The 25,567-nt window shown below is 36.0% G+C and overlaps 1 protein-coding gene and 1 long non-coding RNA gene across 4 annotated transcripts; one reads left to right on the top strand and one right to left on the bottom strand.

Annotated features, from left to right (window-relative positions):
• Positions 1-305: 305 nt before the first annotated feature.
• si:dkey-17o15.2 lies at positions 306-10,061 on the bottom strand. Of its 2 annotated transcripts, none has more exons than XR_012406167.1 (9): positions 9,731-10,061; positions 7,145-7,291; positions 6,636-7,019; positions 6,407-6,498; positions 3,453-3,510; positions 3,292-3,344; positions 3,056-3,127; positions 2,835-2,958; positions 306-1,066 (listed from the first exon to the last, which is right to left on the bottom strand). XR_012406167.1 is itself a non-coding variant. In XM_021476552.2 (9 exons), the coding sequence occupies exons 1-9, from the start codon at positions 9,816-9,818 to the stop codon at positions 698-700; spliced, it is 1,095 nt and encodes a 364-aa protein (XP_021332227.1). In that variant the 5' UTR covers positions 9,819-10,061; the 3' UTR covers positions 306-697. The 2 variants fall into 2 exon arrangements, 1 of the variants encoding a protein (XP_021332227.1); XM_021476552.2 differs by having other exon boundaries at positions 6,928-7,019.
• On the top strand, positions 2,545-23,122 carry LOC141385558 (uncharacterized). 2 transcript variants are annotated; one of them, XR_012406169.1, is made up of 15 exons: positions 2,545-3,369; positions 3,537-3,560; positions 3,655-3,743; positions 14,441-14,621; positions 15,369-15,484; positions 16,574-16,651; positions 16,744-16,811; positions 16,890-16,946; positions 17,023-17,116; positions 18,936-18,998; positions 19,110-19,208; positions 19,300-19,369; positions 19,974-22,591; positions 22,680-22,891; positions 23,063-23,122. It is a non-coding gene; the product is annotated as an uncharacterized lncRNA (long non-coding RNA). The 2 variants fall into 2 exon arrangements; XR_012406168.1 differs by lacking the exons at positions 2,545-3,369; positions 3,537-3,560; positions 3,655-3,743; ... (2 more) ...; positions 22,680-22,891; positions 23,063-23,122 and having other exon boundaries at positions 15,622-16,651; positions 19,974-22,609.
• Positions 23,123-25,567: the final 2,445 nt, after the last annotated feature.

Below are 25,567 nucleotides of genomic sequence, written 5' to 3'. Positions count from 1 at the left end.
ACATTCTATACTATAAATAATACTATAAAATAATATTTACTGTTTTTTGCAAGTAAAATGGAAGATATAACAGAAAATGTTTGAATACCAACATTCTAAATATCTTCCTTTTCATCGCACGTCAGAATAATGTCAAGTCACAGAGTTAACATAACATGACGAAGGTCAGTAAATGATTTGCTTTTATGAATAAACAATTCCTTTAAGACGTCATGTCCACATAAAGTGGCATACAAATTGAAAACACAGAATCACTTTTTTTTTTTTCAAAAAATGTCCATTGTTTGGAGTTTATTGATATGATATCGAATGTAAACAACTTCTTTGCATACGTAAATTTTCTGTGAAATGTAAAAAGCTATAGTTTCAATTACTGAGATGAACTCTTGTGTCAGAATGTAAAACATTATTTACAAACTTTATGTGAAGAGGCACTTCATTACCCTCTGAGGTATCATCATTCAAACTATTTGAGTCTTATTCTTACACCTAACAAAAAAATGTAAAAATCTGCATCAAATAACAAACAAATAATTTACATTTCTTTCAAAAAGGACAATTTTTGTTATTATACAGAATTCAATCTCCAAACCCCACTGACAGAAAAATGCATTATCACTGCTGTAAATAGTGATGCACCAAAATAGTGACCTCGCTAACAGTAAACACCTCATTAAAATGGATGGCTTTAATTGAATCACTCAAGAGTTACTGTTCGACTGGCCCCTCTCAATCCTCCCCTTCCTCTTATCAAGCCTTGTCCTCTTCCTGACACAACAGTCCCTCCTCTTCCTCTGCCTCTTCCACCCCTGGCAAAGTTTTCCCCTCCTCTGCCTCTTCCACTCCCAACGAAGTTTCCTCTTCCTCTTCCATTCCCAACAAAGTTTCCTCTTCCTCTGCCTCTTCCACTCCCAACAAAGTTTCCTCTTCCTCTGCCTCTTCCACCCCTAACAAAGTTTCCTCTTCCTCTGCCTCGTTCTTCTCCTCCAACAGCTCCTCTTCCTTGGCCCCGTCCTCTACCTCTGATCCACAGGCCAGTGAAACGGTCATTGAGGGACACAGTAGTCTATCAAAAAAAGTAAACAGAGCATAAAAATCTGATGAATAATTTAAGTGCGAGATTGAGAAATAATAAAACAGTAGAATATGTGGGTTTTATGTCTTCTACAATATTTAAAATTGTTGTTTTAATGATGCAAAAGAAAACTAACAAATACATATTCAATGTTATGGAAAAAGTCACTGTTAATTTCTATTCTAACATTTTATACTTAAAAAAAACCTTTATATTCACGATCACTTTCTAATATATTTTCTATTCTGTTTTTTTTATTTACAACACACTAACATTATTTATTTAATTACCTTTTTTTGAACACAGTAGAATGTTCCAATCTTAAACAACTGACAGAAATACAACTGACTTAATATAACATTTAACAATAGCAGTCATAGAATTTTAATTGACCATTGATATTAAATTGAGTTAAATTAATCAAATAAATATACAATGATACTAATATCTCACATTTTTTATCTATTATTCTGTTTTTAATATTTATTTTTATAAAATAAATTTGATATAACAATCGCTTTTCTATACTCTATTTCTATTATCTTTTCCCTACGAAAAAACTATAAAATGTATCATCTTTCACAAACGCGCACTCTCTCACATTTCACATTTCACATTTTAGGTGCTTTATTGGCATGACAAATAGCTGTACATTCGTATTGCCAAAGCAGTGCAGCGTCGCTGCGTACAGACAAGACAGTGCAAAAAGGGCAGTAGTGCAAACAAATATAAACATAAAATATAACTCTCTCTCTCTCTTTATATATTAACTGTATTATGCATTAGATTTAAGATTACAAATAATGTTTAGTTATTCCCAAATGTTTATTCCTGATTAATCGCATCCAAAATAAAAATTTTACATAATGTTTTTGTACTCCCTATATATATGTGTGTGTGTGTGTGTGTGTGTGTGTGTGTGTGTGTGTGTGTGTGTGTGTGTGTGTGTGTGTGTGTGTGTGTATAAACAAAACCAAAATAATTACATTCATTAATTTTTTTGGCTAAGTCCATTTATTAATCAGGGGTCGCCACAGCGGAATGAAACGCAAACTTATGCAGCATGTTTTATGCAGCGGATGCCCATCCAACCGCAATCAAGTACTGGGAAACATCCCTAGACACTCATTCACACACATACACTACGGCCAGTTTAGTTTGTTCAATTCACCTAAACTGGCATGTCTTTTAACTGTTGGAGAAACTGGACCCCCCGGAGGAAACCCACGGAAACATTGGAAGAACATGCAAACTCCACACAGAAATGCCAACTGGCTCAGCTGGGACACGAACCAGCAACCTTCTTGTTGTGAGTCACCACTGAGCCACCGTGTTGCCAATATATACACACATTTATGATTTTATTTAATTTTTTAAAGAAATTAAATCAATCCTAAACAAGGGGATTTTGTAATGACATGACAGTCCACCGTAAGTGCTTGAGCTGGCTTTCTGAAAATGAAAAGTCTGTGCATATACTCCATTAAAATGCTCCGTATTTAAAGTAGACAAAATATCCCTATATGATTTTTTGTTTTCTATATGTAGCCTATAAGATTAATTATTTAGCTAATACCAGAAAAGAAAAGTGTTGTTTTCCTAAATATCAGCCCTTGAACGTGATCATAAGTTTGATGTTGATTTTATACAACAGTTTAACATTCATAAGTTAATACTAAGTAAAAAAAAAAAAAAAGATGTATTTTCTTGAAGAGAAATTGTCTTGATTTAAGAGCTCTGTCAAACAGTTAAATTTTACCTGGTTAGTGGTTGCTTTGTAGTTAAATTGCAGAGGAATTCCCTTAGGTGAAGCAGAACCAGCTCCTCTAGATGATCTACCCCTTAGCACTGTCCCACCTCTCCTAGCCTGATTAGACGTCGTCCTGAAAGAGTCAGAAAAGTGAGAGGAGTAAGACAAAGAAAAAATCAACAAAAACACAAGCGGTGGATCCGAATGTAGCAGGGAGGTCTTTCACTTACACAGCGACAGGTGCAGATTTAGCGTTTGGCAGGGAAACTGTCAGCATTGAGCCAGATGGTGCTGTTCTTCGACTTGAATGTGTATGTGTGTGTGTGTGTGTGTGTGTGTGTGTGTGTGCGTGTGTATGTGTGGATTTGGGTGTGACAGACAAAGAGAGAGAAAATGAGCAAAGACAATTAGTTCACACACCTTGGATTTCAGTTTGGAACATAGAGTCACAATAAAATAGACTCACCTATTTATTGTCTGATACTTTTGTAATTTCTCAGCTCTTTTTGTGGCAGAAAACTGAAAGAACAAAGAGCAATTATAGGTCTGTATGGCATTAACATGAAGATCAATCCATGTATCGCTTGTGTAAAATGTTTTATTTATAACAATAATTGTATTTCTTACTCCTCTGTCTAATACAAACGGTCTTCCACCTCGCTGTCCTCGTGCTGACAATGCACCCCTACAACAACAACAACAAAACAATAGCAATAAACCGCAGACTGCGCCATGGTGAGTTTACAGATCTATATTTTTAAGTTTCATGAGAATGTTTTAAATGTAACAACTCATAACTGAATGTGTTAATGGCAGCCTTCTTTTGTAGTGGGTTTGACAAACCACCAGTGGACACACTCTTCTCTCTATATGCACCAGACGCTTTACTTAAATTCCATCTTACAAGGACTCAATAAGGTAAACAGTGTTCACTTGTGAATGAATTTACTTGATATTATCAACCTTAAATATTGCCACACTGTAGAATAATTTCCCATTTATTTTTGTATGAAATTTTATGTATTCAGATATACACTCACAGGGCAGTTTATTAGGTACACCGCTCCAAATGCTTGAAAACGCAAATTTCTATTCAGCCAATCACATGTCAGCAACTCAATGCATTTAGGCATGTAGACATGGTCAAGACGATCTGCTGCAGTTCAAACCGAGCATCATAATGGAGAAGTTGGTGCCAGATGGGCTGGTCTGAGTATTTCGGATATGCTGATCTACTGGGATTTTCACGCACAACGCACTAGGGTTTACAGAGAAAACATTCATTCATTCATTCATTCATTTTCTTGTCGGCTTAGTCCCTTAATTAATCCTGGGTCGCCACTGCGGAATGAACCGCCAACTTATCCAGAAAGTTTTTACACAGCGGATGCCCTTCCAGCCGCAACCCATCTCTGGGAAACATCCACACACACACATTCACACACACACTCATACACTATGGACAATTTAGCCTACCCAATTCACCTGTACCACATGTCTTTAGACTGTGGGGGAAATCGGAGCACCCGGAGGAAACCCACGTGAAGGCAGGGAGAACATGCAAACTCCACACAGAATCGCCAACTGAGCCGAGGTTCGAACCAGCGACCTTCTTGCTGTGAGGCGACAGCACTACCTACTGCGCCACTGCCTCGCCACAGAGAAAACAAAGTCAGAAAAAAAAAAGAAAATATCCAGTAAGCGACAGTCTGTGGACGCAAATGCCTTGTTGATGCCAGAGGTCAGAGGAGAACGGCCAGACTGGTTTCAGCTGATAGAAAGGCAACAGTAACTTAAATAACCACTCGTTACAACTGCGGTATGCACAAGCACAACACGATTAACCTTGAAGTGGATGGGTCACAGCAGCAGAAGACCACACCGGTTGCCACTGAAGGCAAAAGGAGGTTCAACCTGGTAGTAGTAAGGTAAACCTAATAAAGTGGCCGGTGAGTTTACACATTTTTGTATTACACAGTAACTTTGATAATAATTAATAAAAATATCCCTTATGGTTATCATTGCACAGTGAGCACAGTATTGTGAAATACTACAAATTAAAATAACCTTTTTCTTTAATATATTTTTAAAATTATTCATCAGATCTGAATTTTCATTATTCCAGTGTGACATAAGCCTTCAAATATTATTATAGCAGGCTTTGCTGCTCAAGAAACCTAGGATATTATTATGGATGTTGATTTTTATTTCTCAGTTTAATGAATCTTTGTGATATAAAAGTAGCAATTTTCTAACAACATTAAAATACTGCCAACTATAAACTCTAAAGTGTCTCTACACCTTGAAGGACAGAAAAGCAACCCTGTTCCTGGAAATCACTTTTCATTTCGGTATCCAATCTAATGTTTAGATTTAGAGCTTAATAGGCAAATAGATGCCATACAGGAACCCAGATTTGTGGTTTGTTCATGGAATTAAAGACCTCTTTTGGGAAGTGTCTACACTACTAATGACAAACAATAAAAACAAACTTTCAAGCAGTACTTCATTCAATTAAAAATGTATCTTTCATTTCAGTTTAATATTATTTGTTTTATTTTTCAAGTAATATAAGTTGAAAGCATAGTTAAATATATATATATTTTTAAGAGCTCAACTAAGAGCTATTTGTTTTGACCAATGTAAAATTTTAAGGTTATTTACACAGGTCAGTGCATGCGTAATAAACAGAAGCTCAGTATGCTTTGTACTTTCATGGACGTAAAAAATATTGTTTAAAACAAATATTTGGATGAATGAACATTTTATGGGATGCATTGTTTTGTGGTTTTGATTAAAGCTGTATCTTCTCGTTAAAAAAGAGATTTTAAATTAATCAACTTTCTTCAATAAGATACATATGCTTTATAGCAGGTTATATATAATTGTTCTCATGGAGATAAAAATATTGTTTAAGGCAAATTATTTATTAATTATTTATTTAAATGATACAATTAAGATGTTAATTATTAATTATTATTCAGAATTATTAACCCCCTTTGATTTTTTTTCTTTTTTAATTATTTCCCAAGTTATTTATAAGAGGGCAAAGAAACTTTCACAGAATATCTGATAATGTTTTTAAGCAATTTTTTTTTTCTATAGTCTACAGAACAAAACCATTGTTATACAATAACTTGCTTAATTATCCTAACCTGCCTAGTAACATAATTAACCTAGTTGAGCCTTTAAATGTCACTTTAGGCTGTATAGAAGCGTCTTGAAAAATATCAAGTGAAATATTATTTACTGTCATCATGGCAAAGATAAAAGAAACAAGTTATTAGAAATGATTTATCAAAATTATTATTTGTAGAAATGTGTTGAATAAATCTTCCTCCATTAAACAGAAATTGGGGAAAAAATAAACGGGGTCTAATAATTCAGGGGGGCTAATAATTCTGACTTCAACTGTATCTATCACATTGTGGAATTTTTATCAACTTAACGAGAAATAATTATATGGAAATAATGGAAATATTAGTTTATATTTATTGCTGCTGAGAATGACACAGTCTGACATTATTACTTTGTTTTGACATTTTTCACATATTCAGATTTTAAGATGCTTAAATTAAAACCTGCTCAGTCCGCCTCCTCTTCCTCTTCCTCTTCCTCGTCCTCTGAATGTTCCCCTCGGTGTGAAGGAGGTCTGATCAAACTGTTCACCAGTCTACGAAACAGATTAAATCACAGTACAAATCTTTTATAAAAACGAAATCACACATCTTTACAAGCATGCAGTACCAACATTTTCGATTCCTTAAAGGGATAGTTCACCCAAAAATGAAAATCTCACCATTTACTCACCCCCAAATGGTTGTGTACCTTTATGAGTTTCTCATTTCTGTTGAACAAAAAAGAAGATATTTTAAAGAATGATAGAAACCAGCAGCCATTGACTTTAATATTAAGGAAAAAATGCTATGAAAGTCAATGGTGACTGGTTTCTGACAATATTAAAAAATATAATCTTTTGTGTTCAGCAGAAGAGAGGAACCCCACGATTGCTAAAAGGAAAGTACATGTTGTTGTTTTATTTGGGTGAATTATTCCTTTAACCTACATTAAACACAGAAACAAACAATGGGATGATTTATACCAAAGCAGTTGCTCTGTTTAAAGAACCCCCTCTCGACATGCCCCTCGCTGATCCCCTAAAGCCTCTCCTCAAACCTCTCATCCGGCCAGGACCTGAAGAAAAATTTCTTTGAGAAAGTGTTTATGCTGTTTATTTCAAGCATTGTTTAAAACAGCCAATAGTCCAGTCTGTTACGAATTTGAAATATAAGACACAGAGTCAAATATGAAATGCTTGCCTTGGTACTGTTGTGCTCCTCGTCTGCGTCCCCTCTGCTGCAATGAAACCTGGTTGAGTTTCTTTAAGATGTTGTTCCTGTTAGCGGAACGTTTAGTTTTAGCTCTGTTGGCCTGCTGCTCTTTCTTATTCAGCTTTATAATGTCATCTGTGAAAGCAAAAGGAACAAATACTGGTTTATATTTTAAAGGGGCCGATAAAAACATATTCAGTTAAAGCAGAGGCGGATTTAGCGATTTGGGGGCCCTGAGCAATGCAAGATATGGGACCCAAGCATTGGAATTCAAAATACTCTCTCTGTAGATATGGTTTTTTTTCTCCATTTTTTTTTTTGGTAAATAAACTAAGTGCAACATTTATTTTCTCAATGTAAAATTAAATACAATAAATGTACAAATTAAAAACAAAAACTAACTATGTGCGGTTATTGGCAATATTTGTGATAGATTTGTGTATTTTAATACTTGCATATGCAGTACAGGAGAATCGCTCCACTATTCATGGGGCTCCCGGTTTTTAAAAGAAGTAATAACGTTAAAATCTTAATGGTTGTAAACAGATTTTACAACATATGACAGAAAATTTATTTAAAAAAAAAAGAGTTTAGGCCTGGGCGATATTGCAAAAAATGTATCACAATATCATGTTTTATATCATTCGATATCGATGATTATTGAATATTTTTAACAATCCATTTAGGAATATTAGGATTTTTATTTAACCACTTAATTTAAATTTACCAACATTATATGGCAAACAGTTTTAGTAGTAAAAAAACTAAAATATTTAATCTAAATATCTGATCACTTTATAATGAAATAAAAATAAGTGTTAAAGAGACTCTTCAACTTGATAAATAAAAGTGTGTGGAACTAAGGTATAAGGTGTGAATAATAATAATACAGTAAACCTCAAACTCTGTAAATAAAACACATTATGATAATCAAATCTGAGCTTTCAAGTAAAGGAACCAACCATCATTATTCAAATACACTGCAACATTGCAAATAGTGAAGTTGGGTGACTATATTACCCCCTATGCTAAAACTCTTTCAGATAGGGTGCTAGTGGCTGGGATGCACAAGAAAAGAAACCAAAAAGCCACTCTGGCAACATCCTTACATCCTTTTAAGATCAGTCAATCGTTGCCCCGATATGCACGTTGTGCAAGTCTCGCGCCTCCAATGAAAATGACAAACTTAAACCCTGAGCTTATTAGTATAGCTTTCAAAAGGTGCGCTTAGCAGACACATTTTTATAAAAATATAGCATTTCACACTGAAACTACATATCCAATCTAAAAACATTTCAATTTTTGTTCATCAGAATAAACAAACAAGAATGTTTGAAACAAGAAAAGGTTGAGTAAATGATGACAGAATTTTCATTTAATTTTTCGTATCAAAATAGGTTTTTTAAAAATCACCAGATAAAAACCAAAGATAAAAACTAATACATCTATTAAAAACAAACTATGATAGTTATGCCTATAATAGTTGTAGTTATATAATAATAACAACAGTTGATCTGATACTGATAATATGTCTCTAGGTGTTTTGCAAATGTGATCTAGCACAGTATCAAAACTAAAGTATGAGAACTGAATTTGGTTTTACCCTACTATGCAAAGACAAAATATGTAAAAGGATCGTATTTACTAAATGAAGCTTTTTATTAAAAGGATAGTAAAGCGAAAAATAAACATTTACTCACTCTCAATTTCATACCATTATTATTTTCCTTTTCTCTGTTGAACCAGCAAGAAAATATTTTTGAGAATTTGGGTAACCGGTACCCTGACATCCACATAGGGCTGGGCGATATGGCAAAAATCTTGATTATTATTTTCCATATTGAACGATAACGATTTATATTTCGATATCAGCTGTTAATGATTTCAGATTTAAAAGAGTGTCCCAACAATGACTAAAGCCACAAAAATTTAAAGGTCCACTAAATGACATTTTCAGCCGATAAATTTTCAGTGGGTGAAAATTCGCTACAACTCTTAAATCAACACACTTTTAGATTCCCATTGTTGCACATTTCTGCTGTGTGATTGCCTCTTAGAGCAATACAGAGTAAAAAAGTCCAGAGCTTTTCATTGTTATTGACAAATTTTTATCATTGTTCGATATAATATTGTTTATCATCCCAGCCCTACATCCACAGTAGAAAAAACCCCACTTCTTTACAACATTCTTCAGAATATCTACTTTTGTGTTCAACAGAAGAAAGATACTCAAACAGATTTGGAACATAGATATCTATAAATATATGGATTTGGAACAAGTGGACGGTGAGGAAAAGATGAGTGGTGGTGCTAAATGAGGCTATGATGAATAAATGCCTTATTTTCCTTCGTTCAAAATCACATATCGTTTTAGTCAGTCATTATCCTTCCTGCTAAACTAAACTCGAGGAAAATGATGTGTGAACGAGCATGCTGGCTTGACAGCTGTTGAATGTATGTGACAGCTGACTTAGGCTACGCTACACGCCAACACAAAAGCGAAAGCGGCGGTTCCTGCCAGCTCATCCAAATCACAATGGCTTTCAGTTGACGTCTCGACTAACAGTTACTAACCTAATGACAAGTCGATTTTGTCCGAGCTTGAAGCGTGAGGCTCCTGCATGTCTTCCGTACTCTTCATCTGCACTTCATTCTCCACCATTTCGTCGATCAGTTGTGTTTACGCACGGAAAAGTTTCACAAGCGTCGGCAGCTCGAAAACACCAAAATATCCAAATATTTACACTCGGTATGTCCGTAACGTTGACTCGCCAATGACGAGACGGACAACGAAACTTTTAGGAGAAATCCGGTTTTAAAGCCTTGTCCTTGCGCTTATATTTGTGTCGATTAAGTGAATAGCGAGTCCTAGTCGTGTGACCCAGCCCAGAAGCGCTGTGAATCTGACGACCAATGTGACAAAGCCCAAAAATAGCTCAATGTCTAATCCCGGTAGGCAGGTCTTTCCAAGGTGCTTTGCAACTAGTGGTAGGAATTCAGTTATACTTTTAAGCTTGTGTGTTAATGTGTTAATCAAATAGTATAATAATTATATTTATTGAAGCACAATGTAAAAATATAAAGCTTTCTCTAAACTAATTGTTAATTATTATGGTGTAAGACTACTATTTTATATTATTATTATTATTATTATTATTATTATTATTATTATAATATAATATAATATAATATAATATAATATAATATAATATAATATAATAATTATTAATATTATGGCCTAAGCCTAATAATATTAGGTTGGCTTGAGAAATCCATACTCATACCTATTTAAACGTATTATTATGATTATTAGGTTGGCTTTGAGAGAGGCAACAAAATGCTGTATAAACTTATTAGTGGTGCCTGCTTTTAGACAAGAATGACCATTGCTCTATATAATTTTTTTATTTTTAATTAGTGCCAGTGATCCCCACAAGATGGCACTCCATCCTGCACCTCTGTCACTCATCTGGGCCACACTGACCATAATGCATTTCCTTTGACTGGGATTAATGATTGTTTTCCCCGACCTTTTGCCTGTTTCATGGATTGCTTTTTGTGGATTCACACTCCAATTTATAACAGTTACTATCTTAGCATTACAGAATTATCCTTATATGATTTTTTTTGCAAAGAAACGTCGACACATTATAAATTATAAGGTTCTACAGTATGTGACATTTTTGTCAAATTTGAGTTATTGACATATTCTTATTAAATGACAATTTATTTACAATATGGGGTGTTTTGTATGAATTGTTTACATTTTAAGACTTAAAAAAACAAAGAACAAAAGTTATACACATACTGTTTGCTACAGAATGCAAAAACTTTGAAGATCAAAATCTCAAAAAAATCATTCAGAATGCAGATAGAACCTTATAATTGAGGTGACGACTTGTGTTCTCTCTCAAAATACTTTTGCGTTCCCTCGCAAAGGTGATTGTGTACCCTCGCAATACTTTTGAATGAGAAAACTGCTATATGATGTGCACAAATGACTAATTGTTTAGCATTAACTGTTGGGCAAATGTAAATAGTGTTGTGAGAAATGTACCAAAGTGACTGAGAAAAACTGTAAACTGTATTGTGTTGTAAACTGAAACTATAGTTTAAATGCAAACAGAGCCAATAAATAATATCAACAAGCATAAATGGATGACGCTTTATAAAGTGTTTCACTCAAGAGCAATCACGGTAAGGGCTGATAAGACCATGATTAATAATGCTTTAAACACAATACAGTCCACATTTGTGTTTGTTACCTAAAATTACCTCAAATGGTGGTTGTTGCTGACAAAAGTAATGGACGCGGATGGATTGGGCCCCCTAATAGTAACTCCTGGAGTTCCTAAAGTGTGTGGGCTCTTAGAATGATTCTAACTACGTACTTACCCTGATCACACATGCAACATAGTTCACAAGTTCACACTCACAGATATTTGCCTGAATAGAATATGCGTATTTGGTGTGCTGTCCGTGGAGAGGGCTTTGAGCTCGAAAAGACATCCTAACTCGTGTTATTTCCTTTATCAGGATAGAAAGAGATATGCTCCAAATGCAGTGTCTAGCCCGGCTCCAGAACACTCCCCCAGATTTAAGAAGGTATCAGGTTAAATAGTGTGGAGTTGGGGTGGTGGGGGGTGCTGAAGTCAAGAGAAAATGGAGGTATGGTGTGTTTGACTATTTATAGGGGTTTGCTCTTGAGCTGATTGGATAATAATGATTGTCAATGATGAATTAGTTTTATCTCCTGAAGTCTGTTCATAAAACATCACTCTGTTTTTTTGGCTGCTGATCTCCTAATGACACAGCTGCTCATCAGGTTTGGATGATGTAGAATGTGACTTAAAGCACATGCAAAGCTTGCATACCAAATGAGCAAAGCAACAGTCTGTATTGTGTTCTGATTTTTTTTCACCTGGCTTTTTCACTTGGAAACAATGGTCTTAGAGGCTTACAGTCATTTGGCCATTTCCATTTACTAAACTTTTATTACAGATTCTTTGTCGGGCACCTACTGTATAAGTGTTTGTGTGTGTGTGCTGAGATTTATTTATAGTCTATCCCACATGGTATTTGCAATAATTTCTATACATTAAGAGTGAAGCAATCCATATAGAGGTCACATTTGTTTACATTCATGGTCTGTCGAGCATCTTGATTGGACTTTTGTATTTTTTTTAGCAATACTTTACATTTCTGCAGGGCCAGCAGTAAATAAGAACTTAAAACATTTAAAATACCAACACATTTTTTACAAACTATGGACAATTTCTCAACCCATGATGTCGGTGCAACAGCGAGTTTTCATCAAGTCAGAATTCAATCCATTACAATCTTAATAACAAAATTATTTAGTTTTTTTTTTTTTTTACATTAAATTACAGTGGAGACACTGGTATACACACAGACACAATGCCTTGATGAATGACTAGATCATTTTGCACTTTCACACTTTGCCTGTAAAGAGCAGAAACTGTCTGAATTCTGTAGCCCTCCACCTCTCCAATTCATTCAAATTCTTCTGATAAATATATTGGGTGTCACATTTAAAATTCCTTTCTCATCTAAGCTGGTGATAGCCAATGCTCTTACTTGCCCTGTGACCATTGTAGGAGCATTTGAGTGCATGTGGAAATTGCTGAAAGGGGACACAGTATATTCTTGGTTATGTACTGGCTAGTGTAGCTCTCTGAATGAGGCCTCATCCCTCAAAATGAGGTCATTAACTCAATGATGTCATGCGCCCCTCCCAGCTGCTTTTATATGGGTGCATTTGTCATACATCTCAATCTCACACTGAGTGTTCTGTCTTCCCTTGGGAAGCCATTCATTGGAATTATGCTCAGTACATCTGCAGTGACTTTCAATAATTTTCAATAAAAAGTTTCAAAAATTTGGGCTTGACCTCAGTAAGGGCAATATCCAAAGGAAATGTGCTCAAGATGTATAGTGCAAAAAGATTTAGCAGTGTTCTTAAAGAGTTTCAGTCCATCTAGATAGAGGAAGCTCAAGCTCTGTTGTGTGTCTTGCATAACCGTCAGGACACTAATTCAAGCAGATGATTAGTTGTCCATTAATTTAAATTTAGCACATTCCACTCCAAACACTATTTGGCTTTCAACAGGATGAGTTTAGTAATATTTTGGCAGCTGATGGAGGGTGTTTTTGAGTTTTCTGCAGCATTGTGCTTGATGTTATTTACTAAACCACTTCTTTTAACTCAGCAATTTATATATAGAATGTTCTCGAATTTGATTGGCTGATTGTTGTTTATTGCAATGCAGTTTATTTATGAGGATAGTGCCTATTTGAAATATTTATAATTTTGGAGATATACATAATATATGAATAAAAAGTATTTTCACACCAATTAGCACACTAACTTGCAAATCAGTCAATGCTAATGGAATAAATGATCTTTTATACATTGCTTTTAGACAATTTGCAATTTGGTATTAATATTATTCATACCTGAATTATCGTCATGAATATTCATACATAGCAAACACATGCTATTTCATATTCTACTTGACATTATTAATTCATCTTTTTAGATATAATGTATATATTACATTTAGATATAATGTAATATATTCATGTATTGGTATGTAATAATGTACATTATTGTATTTGTACTATTATAATAATGTGTGATTCATTATTTTTATGAACTGTTTTTGTTAAAAAACTGTAAGAAAAAAAGGATTCCAGCACTGTTTTTGAAAAAGGAGAGACATTTATTGATAATAGCTACATCTCTCTTTATACTATAAAATGTATACACGTTATACACGTTTGAGCTTTTTTGCTTCTAGGTAACTGGAATTTTTTCACACCATAAAATTGTAATCAGTTATATACAATTAATATAAGTGTTATTGTATTTTATATCCGAGAAAACAGCAGCAACACCGTTCAGGTTTGCGCACTGTAATGACCATATTAAGATGGCGGCCGCGTTGACATATCGGAACAACGGACCGAGGCAGACGAAGCTGTTACCACATTGCTCCCTGGTGGCTTAAACTGAACTATATTTAATTTTTTTGAGATTGATACAGGTTATACAGATTAATTTACTATATGCCTGAGAAATAAGACGTATATGCATGCTAAATAGAATTTAAACATACAAAAGTTAGTCAAATTGAGAATCAAAGTTGCTATTATTTATATACTCAAAAGATAGCGTTGCAGGGAGCCAAATCCTTTACAGAATTGTTATTGTTATTATTATTATTAATTATTATATTCTACCTTTTTGTTTTTGTATCCTAGAGCGCTTCACAGAAATGGCGCACTGCACCTTTAAGATTTTTGAATATGGCGACGCCGTGGCGTTGCTGTGGTTACCATAGTCAGTGGCGTTCTAAAAAAAGAATGTATTCGAAAAACCGTCGATGACGTGGAGAACTTAGAGTGACCTGCATTAAGTGTCTGACCGTCGCTGACATGAGTGGTATGTAAAGATCCTTCTAAAGTTATAATTTTAGGTTATTATATTTGGTTGTTTCGACTTGCTTTTGATGAAGGACACTAAAGATTTTAGTATTTCTCTCTACCATATCGTTTCAGATAATTATATTAGTTTTTCCACGTATTTTTCGGTTAGACTGTGGATTGTACTGAATGTTGGTTGGAATTGGAGATTGCTATATTGTCGACTTGTCAAGGATGTGTTTAGGATTTTGAATTATATATATATTTCTAGTTTTTGTATTGTCATCTTCTTTGGTAGCCTATTTATAATCGTAGAATGCAATTTGTTATGTTCACAAGTTGGTAGATACAATATATTTGTTTGTATGCTTCATTTGTACAGTATATTGCTATCTGATTTATTATTTACTGATTGTTATTTGTTATATCATCAGATTGATCTGCTATTATTGTATTTGTATGCTGTCAGCTTTAACATATATTCCTTAAAACTGTACATCTATTGTCGTATAGATTGTCTGGCTGTTGTATTATTTTTTTTGTAGTTTATGCCTTTTCGGCCCTGTTCAACATTTGCAGTGTCATTTGTTCTTTACATTTTTACTAATATTGTAGCACATTTAACTATTCCAAGTTTATAGATTGTCATCTTATAGAGTATTTATTCATAGCTGTGAAAAATGTGTTGTTAGTATTACAATACAACCAGTCTGGTGACAATAGCAGATGAAACTTTCAAAGAATTTAACCCTGTTGTATTTTACAGATTGGAATGAAAAAAAAGGAATCACAAACCCCAGCAAAAACTGGAAATTTATGGTCAGGAACAGATGAACGTGTGCATCGATGGATGTCCTTCGCAGATGAAAGGGACGGTGATTGGTATAGAGCAGTGGTTCTTAAACTTTTTCACCTCAGAAAAAAATTCTCTCTAAATACCACCTAATGATTAGCATCGAAATATAGTAGCATAGAAGGCCTAATTAATCAGCCACAGCTCTGCACAGTTCAAGAACAAGGCAGATTTTTTTATAAAATAAGGTCAGACACTTTAAACATTATAAATAGTTTAAACATTAACACTGTACTGTGCTTACGTTTAATAAAAAATGTGTTTAAATGTTAATTAAAATTGGCACTGTTCATAAAAAGTACAATAAATAAATAAATAAAATGCTGTACTTAAAGGTAAAGTAATAACATATAGTAGAAGACCTGAAAATGTAGCTTGGACCTCATAAATTTATAAGTCATCACTTTCAGATCATATATAAACCATTTTGAACGATATGTTGCATGTACATATGACATATTTGTATGGAGGAGACCGGGGATAGTCGTACTTCTATTACATTTACCTATATATCTGTGAGATCTTAAGTGTCTGCTATTAAATGGCATGTACGTTGTTTTTGCAGTGCAAACAGAAAATGTGAACACTTTTTAGTTCCAAACAGGAGCAGTAAAATGTTACAACTCATTCCACAGTCACGGTTAGTTGTAACACACCCCATGATGAGATGTAAACTGAAATGCCAACAAGACTGATCTGCAAAAGTACTTCTCTTGCGCGTATCTGCTTGAGAGCTCCACAATTTTTTAGATTCTCAGCATCTGATGATGTGGTGCACTATACATAATAATCACAACAATGATCATACAGTACAGGGAACAGCCATTGCTGATCACATCGGTGTTATCGTTCCATCAAAGGGTAAAAGAATGTTCATATATTTTCAATTATTATTCAGTGACCATTGTGTACCACTAGATGGAAGCCCGCGTACCACACTTTGAGAACCACTGGTATAGATAGATAGTCAGGCTTTGTCTGTGTCAGGTTTTTCCTTTTTCAGCTAATGGAGAGCAGGCAGAAGAGGGAGACTCACAAGAGAATTGGTGGGAATTTATCTAAAAGAAATGCTGGAGAACAATGGTTGGGTTTTGTTGGGGCTGTCTGTTTTTTTGCAGGTTGGAGTGGAGCAGAAGAAGGAGACTCACAAGGGGAACAATAGAGATATAGTTTAAGACCTGGAGCTCAGGAAGCAGGTAGAATGAATTGAACTGACTGAACAATGGAGTTAGATTCCATAGAAATGGATTAAGATTAATTAAAGACTTGATATTTTTCTCTTTGACAGATTGACAGAGGATGTAGAGGAACAGGGAACCACACCTCAGTAATGACGAGTGCATTGTAATAAATTAGGTACTGCCTTAAATTTTTAAGTTGAATCAAATTAACTTTATTAAACAATCTTAAAATTATACAATTTAATTTTTACAGAGTGTCACAGAAGGCACGGGATTCAGGTGAACAATAGAAACAATGTTTATTTGGCAGGTGAGTATAAGCAGGTGAGCTTATTAATGCAGATGATAATAGTCCATAAACATAAACTCGATATTTGACTATGCAGGTTTGGAGACTGAAGACATATACCACAGACGGCAAACAGGACGCGGACCAGATCAGGAAACAGGACACACCACTCTAAGAGAGACATGGAAGACGTAACTAAACTCATATCTAAGAATCAACAATGACTGTGTATAACAGGGGTGTCCAAACTCAATCCTGAAGAGCCAGTGTCCTGCATATTTTAGTTCCATCCCCAATTAAACACACCTGAAGCAGCTAATCAACCTTTCTCTAGGTATACTAGAATCTTTCAGGCAGGTGTATTGAAGGAAGTTGGAGCTAAACTATGCAGGACACTGGCTCTGGACACCCCTGGTGTATAGGGAGTTCAGTCCTTTCTTTACAAGCGGAGATGCCGGACGCAGTGAATGTGAGTGGAGTCTTTATAGTGCTGTGATGATTGTCAGGTGTGTATCTAATTAGACTCAGGTGAGGTTGCTTATGGTGCTTCAGTGGTTGGAAAACCTGGGCTGCGTTCGAAACCGCATACTTCCATACTATATAGTACGCTAAAATCAGTATGCGAGCCGAGTAGTATGTACGAGTTCATAGAATTCGAAAATCAGTATGCGAGAAGTACCCGGATAACTTACTACTTTCGGCAATATTCTGGAGTGTGCATCCCATGCACGCTGCGCTATCTCATAATGCCCTGCGAGCGAATACATGAATAGGAGTAAAGCTACACAATTGACGCAGGTATGTCAAGTGACCATAACAAAATGGCGGATGTAGTACGTCCGAATTCCATTCATACTTTTCACGTTCATACTGTACAGAACGTACTTTTCTAACGGCCAAGCAGTACATTTAAATTCAAATGCAGTACCTACTGAGTAGTAGGCGGTTTCGGACACAGCCCTGGTCATACTGTGACAGTAAGTGATGGTTGGATACTTGCTTCAGCTAGACAGAGATAGATACAGTATTTTTGTTTGTTTGTAAGATTTATTTGTATATTGCTATCTAATTTAACATTTACAGATTGTTATTTGTTCTATCATCAGTTGTATTTGTATGCTGTCAGCTTTAACACATTTGTAGTTTATGTTGACGACATGTTCAACATTTGCATATTTTAATTGTTATTTGTTTTATTGACAGATTTACTAATTATTGTAACACATTTTGAAGTTATTTAAAAACTAATTTCAAGAGGATCACAAGCTTATGATTGCTTGCAGCCGGTCACGCAGTATTCAATTTATGATTTGCCAATTAGAAGATTCCTAGGCCACTATAAATACCCTGTTCCATACAACAGCCATCTTCATTTTGAAGAATCCCTGCTTCCACCCTTACTCCTCCTCCTTTCCTAGATGGATGGCACGTTGGTCCAGTGGTTAGCACTGTTGCCTCACAGCAAGAACCTCACTGGTTCTAGTCCTTACCTAGCCAGCCGAATTTACACGTTCTCTCCGTGCTAACTTGGGTTTTCCCTGGATTCCCCGGTTTCCTCCCACCATCCATCAACATGGAACTTAAGATAGTTGACTAATCCAAATTAGCACCATAGACATGCTCCTAGTAAGTAGTTATCACTTAAGAGCAATCACAATCTGTTCATTAGCTACTTGGGCAGGGGAGTTCTCGAGATCTACCTGAGCTCAAACTCCCCTCTCGCCTTGCAAATGAGAGGGAGCCCCGGGCTTGAGGATCTTATGAGCTCAGGGCTCTCTTCCTGGACATCATGCCAAACAAGCATTACAATCAATAATCAGCTAAGTGTCAACTCTTGAATATCTATTCTAAGTTTATAGATTGTCATCTTATAGAGTATTTATTTATAGCTGTGAAATATGTTTTGTTAGTGTTAGAACAGAACCAGACTGGAGACAATCATAGAGGAAACTTCCAAAGAATGGGATTAAGATTATTTAGTTATTTGACATCTGTTATTGTATTTTGCAGATCGGAATGGACCATATGGAAAAAAAATGGAATCATGCACCTACCAACTACTGGAAATTGATGGTCAGGAATGTCTTTAAAAAAAAATGATGGGCGGGTACATCGATGGATGTCCTTCCAAGATACAGGAGTTGTGGTTGGTATAGATGGTTAAATAGGCCTTGTCTGTGTTAGGTTTTTCTTTTTCAGGTAATGGAGAGAGAAAGGGAGAAGAGGGAGACTCACAAGAGCATCAATGGAGATATACTTTAAGACCTGGAGCTCAGGAAGCAGGTAGAACTGCTTAAACAGACTAAACAATGGAGTTAGTTTCCAAAAAAATGTATTAAAATAATTAAATACTTGATATCTTTCTCTTTGGCAGATTGGTATGGAGCAGGTGGAGAAACAGGGAAACACACGTCAGTAATGACAAGTGTATCATAATAAATTAGGTACAAATGTTTAAATTGAATCAGATTAACTTAAAACATTTAAACTTATATACTTGAATTTTTACCGACTAAATTATGTTAATATCTCCGATAGATAGATAGATAGATAGATAGATAGATAGATAGATAGATAGATAGATAGATAGATAGATAGATAGATAGATAGATAGATAGATAGATAGATAGATAGATAGATAGATAGATAGATAGATAGATAGATAGATAGATAGATAGATAGATAGATAGATAGATAGATAGATAGATAGATAGATAGATAGATAGATAGATAGATAGATAGATAGATAGATAGATAGATAGATAGATAGATAGATAGATAGATAGATAGATAGATAGATAGATAGATAGATAGATAGATAGATAGATAGATAGATAGATAGATAGATAGATAGATAGATAGATAGATAGATAGATAGATAGATAGATAGATAGATAGATAGATAGATAGATAGATAGATAGATAGATAGATAGATAGATAGATAGATAGATAGATAGATAGATAGATAGATAGATAGATAGATAGATAGATAGATAGTATTGAACAAGAAGGTAGAGCTCCATTGATGTTTTCTTTGTCTTTTACAGAGTGGAGTGAAGAATCTAGGGAATCGCACATCTCAGCAATGATAAGACTCTGATGGTCAGGTATCACCTATTGACGTCAGATGTCCAAGAAGAAGGGGGTGGTGGTGGGCTTGAGCCCGTCTCAGACTACAGGGGTTTTAAAATCCTATCTGATAATGAAATCTAGTTGCAGCAGACACATTAGGAGAATCTTCTGCGAATTTATTAGCCTACCTCAAATCTTGAACATGCACACACTAAAAGATACGAAAATCGATTATCGGTTGTGCAGACAAAAGTCTAATAATAATAATAAAAATAGGCTTATAATCTCTATCATGCCGCAATGTGCTGTGCTTTCTAGTTCAAAAGCAAAATTGTGACCTGTTGCACTGCCTATATTCATTCATTCATTCATTTTCTTTTTGACTTAGTCCCTTTATTAAATAGGGATTGCCACAGCGGAATGTACCGCCAACTTCACTGCCTATCCGCTTGTTAAGTGTGACGTCACGCGGAGCGGCTTCCGGGTCCAATCGCTCTATTCAACTAAATGGAGAGATTCCTGAAATGGTAATAATAAACGTTTACAAAGCAATTTAATACTTTCGAAAGTCACGATCGCAATATCTATGTCCATGCCTAATATCCGATGGCCAGAAAGGGATTCATTGTTTTATAAATTGTTAAAATTTTGGTATTTGTTATGCAGCAAGCCCAGAGATTGTTGTGTACACTATGACTTTAAGTAAAATTAACTTTAATGTGTGATAGGAATAAAACGCAATCATAAACGAATGATTTCTCCACTCAAATAAATGGCGACTTGGACCCGGAAACAGTATACATACGTCACAAACACGTCACCACTTAACAACCGGATAATGTGTAAAAAATTTAATAATTCACTGAACACGTAAAACCTGGTCTGCAGTTATCTCTCTCTTAAAAAAAACTTTTATAGCATACAGAACTACTCTTACTAGACGCAGGCCTAATGATTTTTTTATACTGTACATACAGTACTATTCTATCCCCTATCCTAAAAAAAGCCCCCACAGAAAAGGTATATTTGTAATTTCTAAAAGCACATTTTAATGTTTAAGCATTTAGCTTTTTGGAGATAACTGGCAATGTAGTAGGCCTAGTTACCCAGCTACATCTGGGTCATAAAAATTTGGGCACACAGAATAATAATCATGTATTTATTCATGAATTCATTTTCTTTTTAGCTTAGTTCCTTTATTAATCAGGGGTTTCCACAGTGGAATGAACCACCAATGATCATTTAAGCTTATTATAAATTAACCTATATTTATTAATTTTGTAAAACTATATCTCTCCAGGTCATTAGTGATGCTTGGAAGCCGTCGTCTCAGCCATGAACGGAATAACTCGCTTTTTTTTTATTACTTATTATTATTTTAGTAATATTTGACCTACTGCCACTATAGGAAAACACTAATAACCTGCACTCAAAACAGGCTACATTACGTCTCAGTTTGCATAGCTGTTCATGCAGTTAGCCTATAAAAATAAATAAAAACACATGCAAGATGAGCCGCAAGTGTCTGTCAAATTCTCGCTCTCACACACACAAACATTCGTTTCATAAATGCGTATAATATATAGCTAATAATAATAGACATTTTGGATGTTTATCAGGGTAAGACATGCAGGGAGTGGACTGCAGAATGAAGAAATGTTGCTTGTCAATTTGTGCAATATGTATTAAACGAACGTCCAATAATAATAATATTTATGACAATAATTTAAATCTTGCAGCAAAGGCTGTGCTGTGTTTGACTGGCAATAGCTCAGCTTTTAGATTGCGATAAATTCTTCAAAAGCGAACTTGTACATGTTGCACATTTATGAGTCCAGTAGCATAAAAAAATAAAATAGTTCACTTAATGCAACACTCTGGTCTTCAGTTTTCACTCTCTGTAAAAAATATTCCCATAGATTAAAATAATTGTCTCATAGATTTTTCCTACTCTTTCTCAGTTTACGGGATTAGGCTATAAAGACGTGTGCCCAATGATTTTATAGGCTATTGAACTAATTCTGTCCCCATCACAGCAAAAAAAAAAAAAGAAATACATTTCTAAAAACAAAGTTTAATATGTTTAATCATTTTGAGTTATGTAGATAACTGGCAACGTTTTAGTACTCGGCTACACATGTGTCATAAATATCTGCACAACAATATAGAAATAAAGTTAAATCTGGGTTATAATAAATTATAACCCAAGCTTATTTAAAAAAATTTTTATTTATTTATTTATTGAAAGCAACACGATTCTCCTTAGCTCATGGCTTTGTTAAAACAGAATAAGCTGCAACAGCTGTGATCAGCCGGATGTAAAATCCTACAGTAGATGTCAAACATGTTTGCTATGATCGGGAAGGGCTCCGATTAGTGTTTAAGATCGCGAGGTGCAAGATTATATCTTTGGTTCACATTACCAGATAATCTGTGCTGCTGAGAATTTGAACCAATCAAAGTCCTTGACAAGATTTCATCTCCGATATTTGGGAGGTGAAAATAAATTGGTCTAAAACTCCCTCATGTAGTCTGAGTCCGGCTTTAGGTAGTTAGATAGATGTCTTGTCTGCGGCAGGTGTCTCTTTTTCAGGTAATGGACACACAACAGGCAGAGGAATTATTTCTGTGCATTTCTTAAGCATGTAGAGCTCTGTTAGTCCTGTGTTTGTCTTTTACAGACTGGAGTGCAGCATGTGGAGACAAATGGTAATCACCTACCTCAGCAATGACTGGAAACTGATGGTCAGAAATATCCTTCAAAAATAGATGGATGGGTGCATGTATGGATGTCCTTCCAAGAGGAAGGGGGTGGTGGTGGCCATACTGTAGATTGTCAGATAGATGTCATCTCTGTGGCTGCACTGCTGCACTGCAGAAGCTCAGCCAGCAGGTAGGGCTCTGTTGGTGCTGCCTTTGTCTTTTGCAGATTGGAGTGGAGCAGAAGAAGGAAACTCACAAGGAAACAGTGGAGATTTATCTGAAGAACACTGGAGAACACTGTTTATTGCTGGAGATCAGCCAGCAAGTAAAGCTTTGTTAGTCTTGTTTTTGTCTTTTCCAGATTAGGCTGGGGCATGTGGAGAAATAGGAATCACACCTCAGCGATGACTGCAAACTGAAGGTCTGGTTAGGCATTTCCTGAATGGATGGGTGAATGAATAAATGAAAAATAGATGTCCTTTCAAGAGGAAGGGGGTGGTGGTGGGCTTAGATAGTTAGCTAGATGTCTTGTCTGTGGCAGGTGTTTCTTTTTCAATTAATGGACACACAACAGGCAGAAGAAGCAAACTCACAAGAGCAGCGGTGGAGATTTATCTGAAGAACACTGGAGAACAGCAAGCATGTAGAGCTCTGTTAGTCCTGTGTTTGTCTTTTACAGACTGGAGTGCAGCATGTGGAGACAAATGGGAATCACCTACCTCAGCAATGACTGGATACTGATGGTCAAAAATATCCTTCAAAAACAGATGGATGGGTGCATGGATGGATGTCCTTCCTAGAGGAAGGGGGTGGTGGTGGGCATACTGTAGATTGTCAGATAGCTGTCATCTCTGTGGCTGTTTTTAACATTGTAAATAATGGATACACAACAGGGAGAAGAGGGAGACTCACAAGAGCATTGTGGAGAACAGCTTATGCACTGCAGGAGCTCAGCCAGCAGGTAGGGCTTTGTTAGTCCTGTGTTTGTCTTTTACAGACTGGAGTGCAGTATAGAGACACAAATGGGAATCTCAGCAATGACTGGTCACTGATGGTCAGGAATATCCTTCAAAAACAGATGAATGGGTGCATGGATGGATGTCCTTCCTAGAGAAAAGGGGGTGGTGATGGGCATAGATTGTTAGATGTCTTCCCTGTGGCTGTTATTTGCATTGTAGGTAATGGAAACAAGAGCATCGGTGGAGTTTTATCTAAAATTGCTAGAGCTCAGCCAGCAGGTAGGGCTCTGTTAGTGCTGTCTTTGTCTTTTGCAGATTGGAGTGGAGCAGAAGAAGGAAACTCACAAGGAAACAGTGGAGATTTATCTGAAGATCACTGGAGAACACTGTTTATTGCTGGAGATCAGCCAGCAAGTGAAGCCTTGTTAGTCTTGTTTTCGTCTTTTGCAGATTAGACTGGGGCATGTGGAGAAATAGGAATCACACCTCAGCGATGACTGCAAACTGAAGGTCTGGTTAAGTATTTCCTGAATGGATAGGTGGATGAATGAATGAAAAATAGATGTCCTTCCAAGAGGAAGGGGGTGGTGGTGGGCTTAGATAGTTAGCTAGATGTCTTGTCTGTGGCAGGTGTTTCTTTTTCAATTAATGGACACACAACAGGCAGAAGAAGCAAACTCACAAGAGCAGCGGTGGCGATTTATCCGAAGAACACTGGAGAACAGCAAGCATGTAGAGCTCTGTTAGTCCTGTGTTTGTCTTTTACAGACTGGAGTGCAGCATGTGGAGAAAAAGGGGAGTCACCTACCTCAGCAATGACTGGATACTGATGGTCAAGAATATCCTTCAAAAACAGATGGATGGGTGCATGTATGGATGTCCTTCCAAGAGGAAGGGGGTGGTGGTGGGCATACTGTAGATTGTCAGATAGATGTCATCTTTGTGGCTGTTATTAACATTGTAAATAATGGATACACAACAGGGAGAAGAGGGAGACTCACAAGAGCATTGTGGAGAACAGCTTACGCACTGCAGGAGCTCAGCCAGCTGGTAGGGCTCTGTTGGTGCTGTGTTTGTCTTTTGCAGATTGGAGTAGAGCCGAAGAAGGAAACTCACAAGGAAACAGTAGAGATTTATCTGAAGATCACTGGAGAACACTGTTTATTGCTGGAGATCAGCCAGCAAGTGGAGCTTTGTTAGTCGTGTTTTCGTCTTTTGCAGATTAGACTGGGGCATGTGGAGAAATAGGAATCACACCTCAGCGATGACTGCAAACTGAAGGTCTGGTTAGGTATTTCCTGAATGGAAAGGTCGATGAATAATTGAAAAATAGATGTCTTTCCAACAGGAAGAGAGTGGTGGTGGGCTTATGTAGTTAGCTAGATGTCTTGTCTGTGGCAGGTGTTTCCTTTTCAAGTAATGGACAAACAGCTGGCAGAAAAAGCAAACTCACGAGAGCAGCGGTGGAGATTTATCTGAAGAACACTGGAGAACAGCAAGCATGTAGAGCTCTGTTAGTCCTGTGTTTGTCTTTTACAGACTGGAGTGCAGCATGTGGAGACAAATGGGAGTCACCTACCTCAGCAATGACTGGACACTGATGGTCAGGAATATCCTTCAAAAACAGATGGATGATAGCATAGATCAGGCCCGTATTGGCTAATCGGGAGAACCGGGAGAATTCCCGGTTGGCTGGTCTGTTTTTTTGCCGCGAGGGCCGGTGTCCCTAGCTGCTTGCACTCTCAGCAGTTACACTTTTTTCATTATTTGTTTATTTTACCTTAACCTCACTGTTTTTATTCATTATTTGCAGCAGCTCCGCTTTTTTTATTTATCTTCTCGCAGCCCCGTGAGCAAAATGCAGCCCGCAGATTAATAATGATCATCATTAACCTGCAGGCTGCACC

Source organism: Danio rerio, chromosome 5 (assembly GCF_049306965.1).
Source record: "Danio rerio strain Tuebingen ecotype United States chromosome 5, GRCz12tu, whole genome shotgun sequence".
Taxonomy (NCBI): domain Eukaryota; kingdom Metazoa; phylum Chordata; class Actinopteri; order Cypriniformes; family Danionidae; genus Danio; species Danio rerio.
Note: the sequence above shows the minus strand (reverse complement) of the source record. Positions and strands in the feature narration are given on the sequence as shown.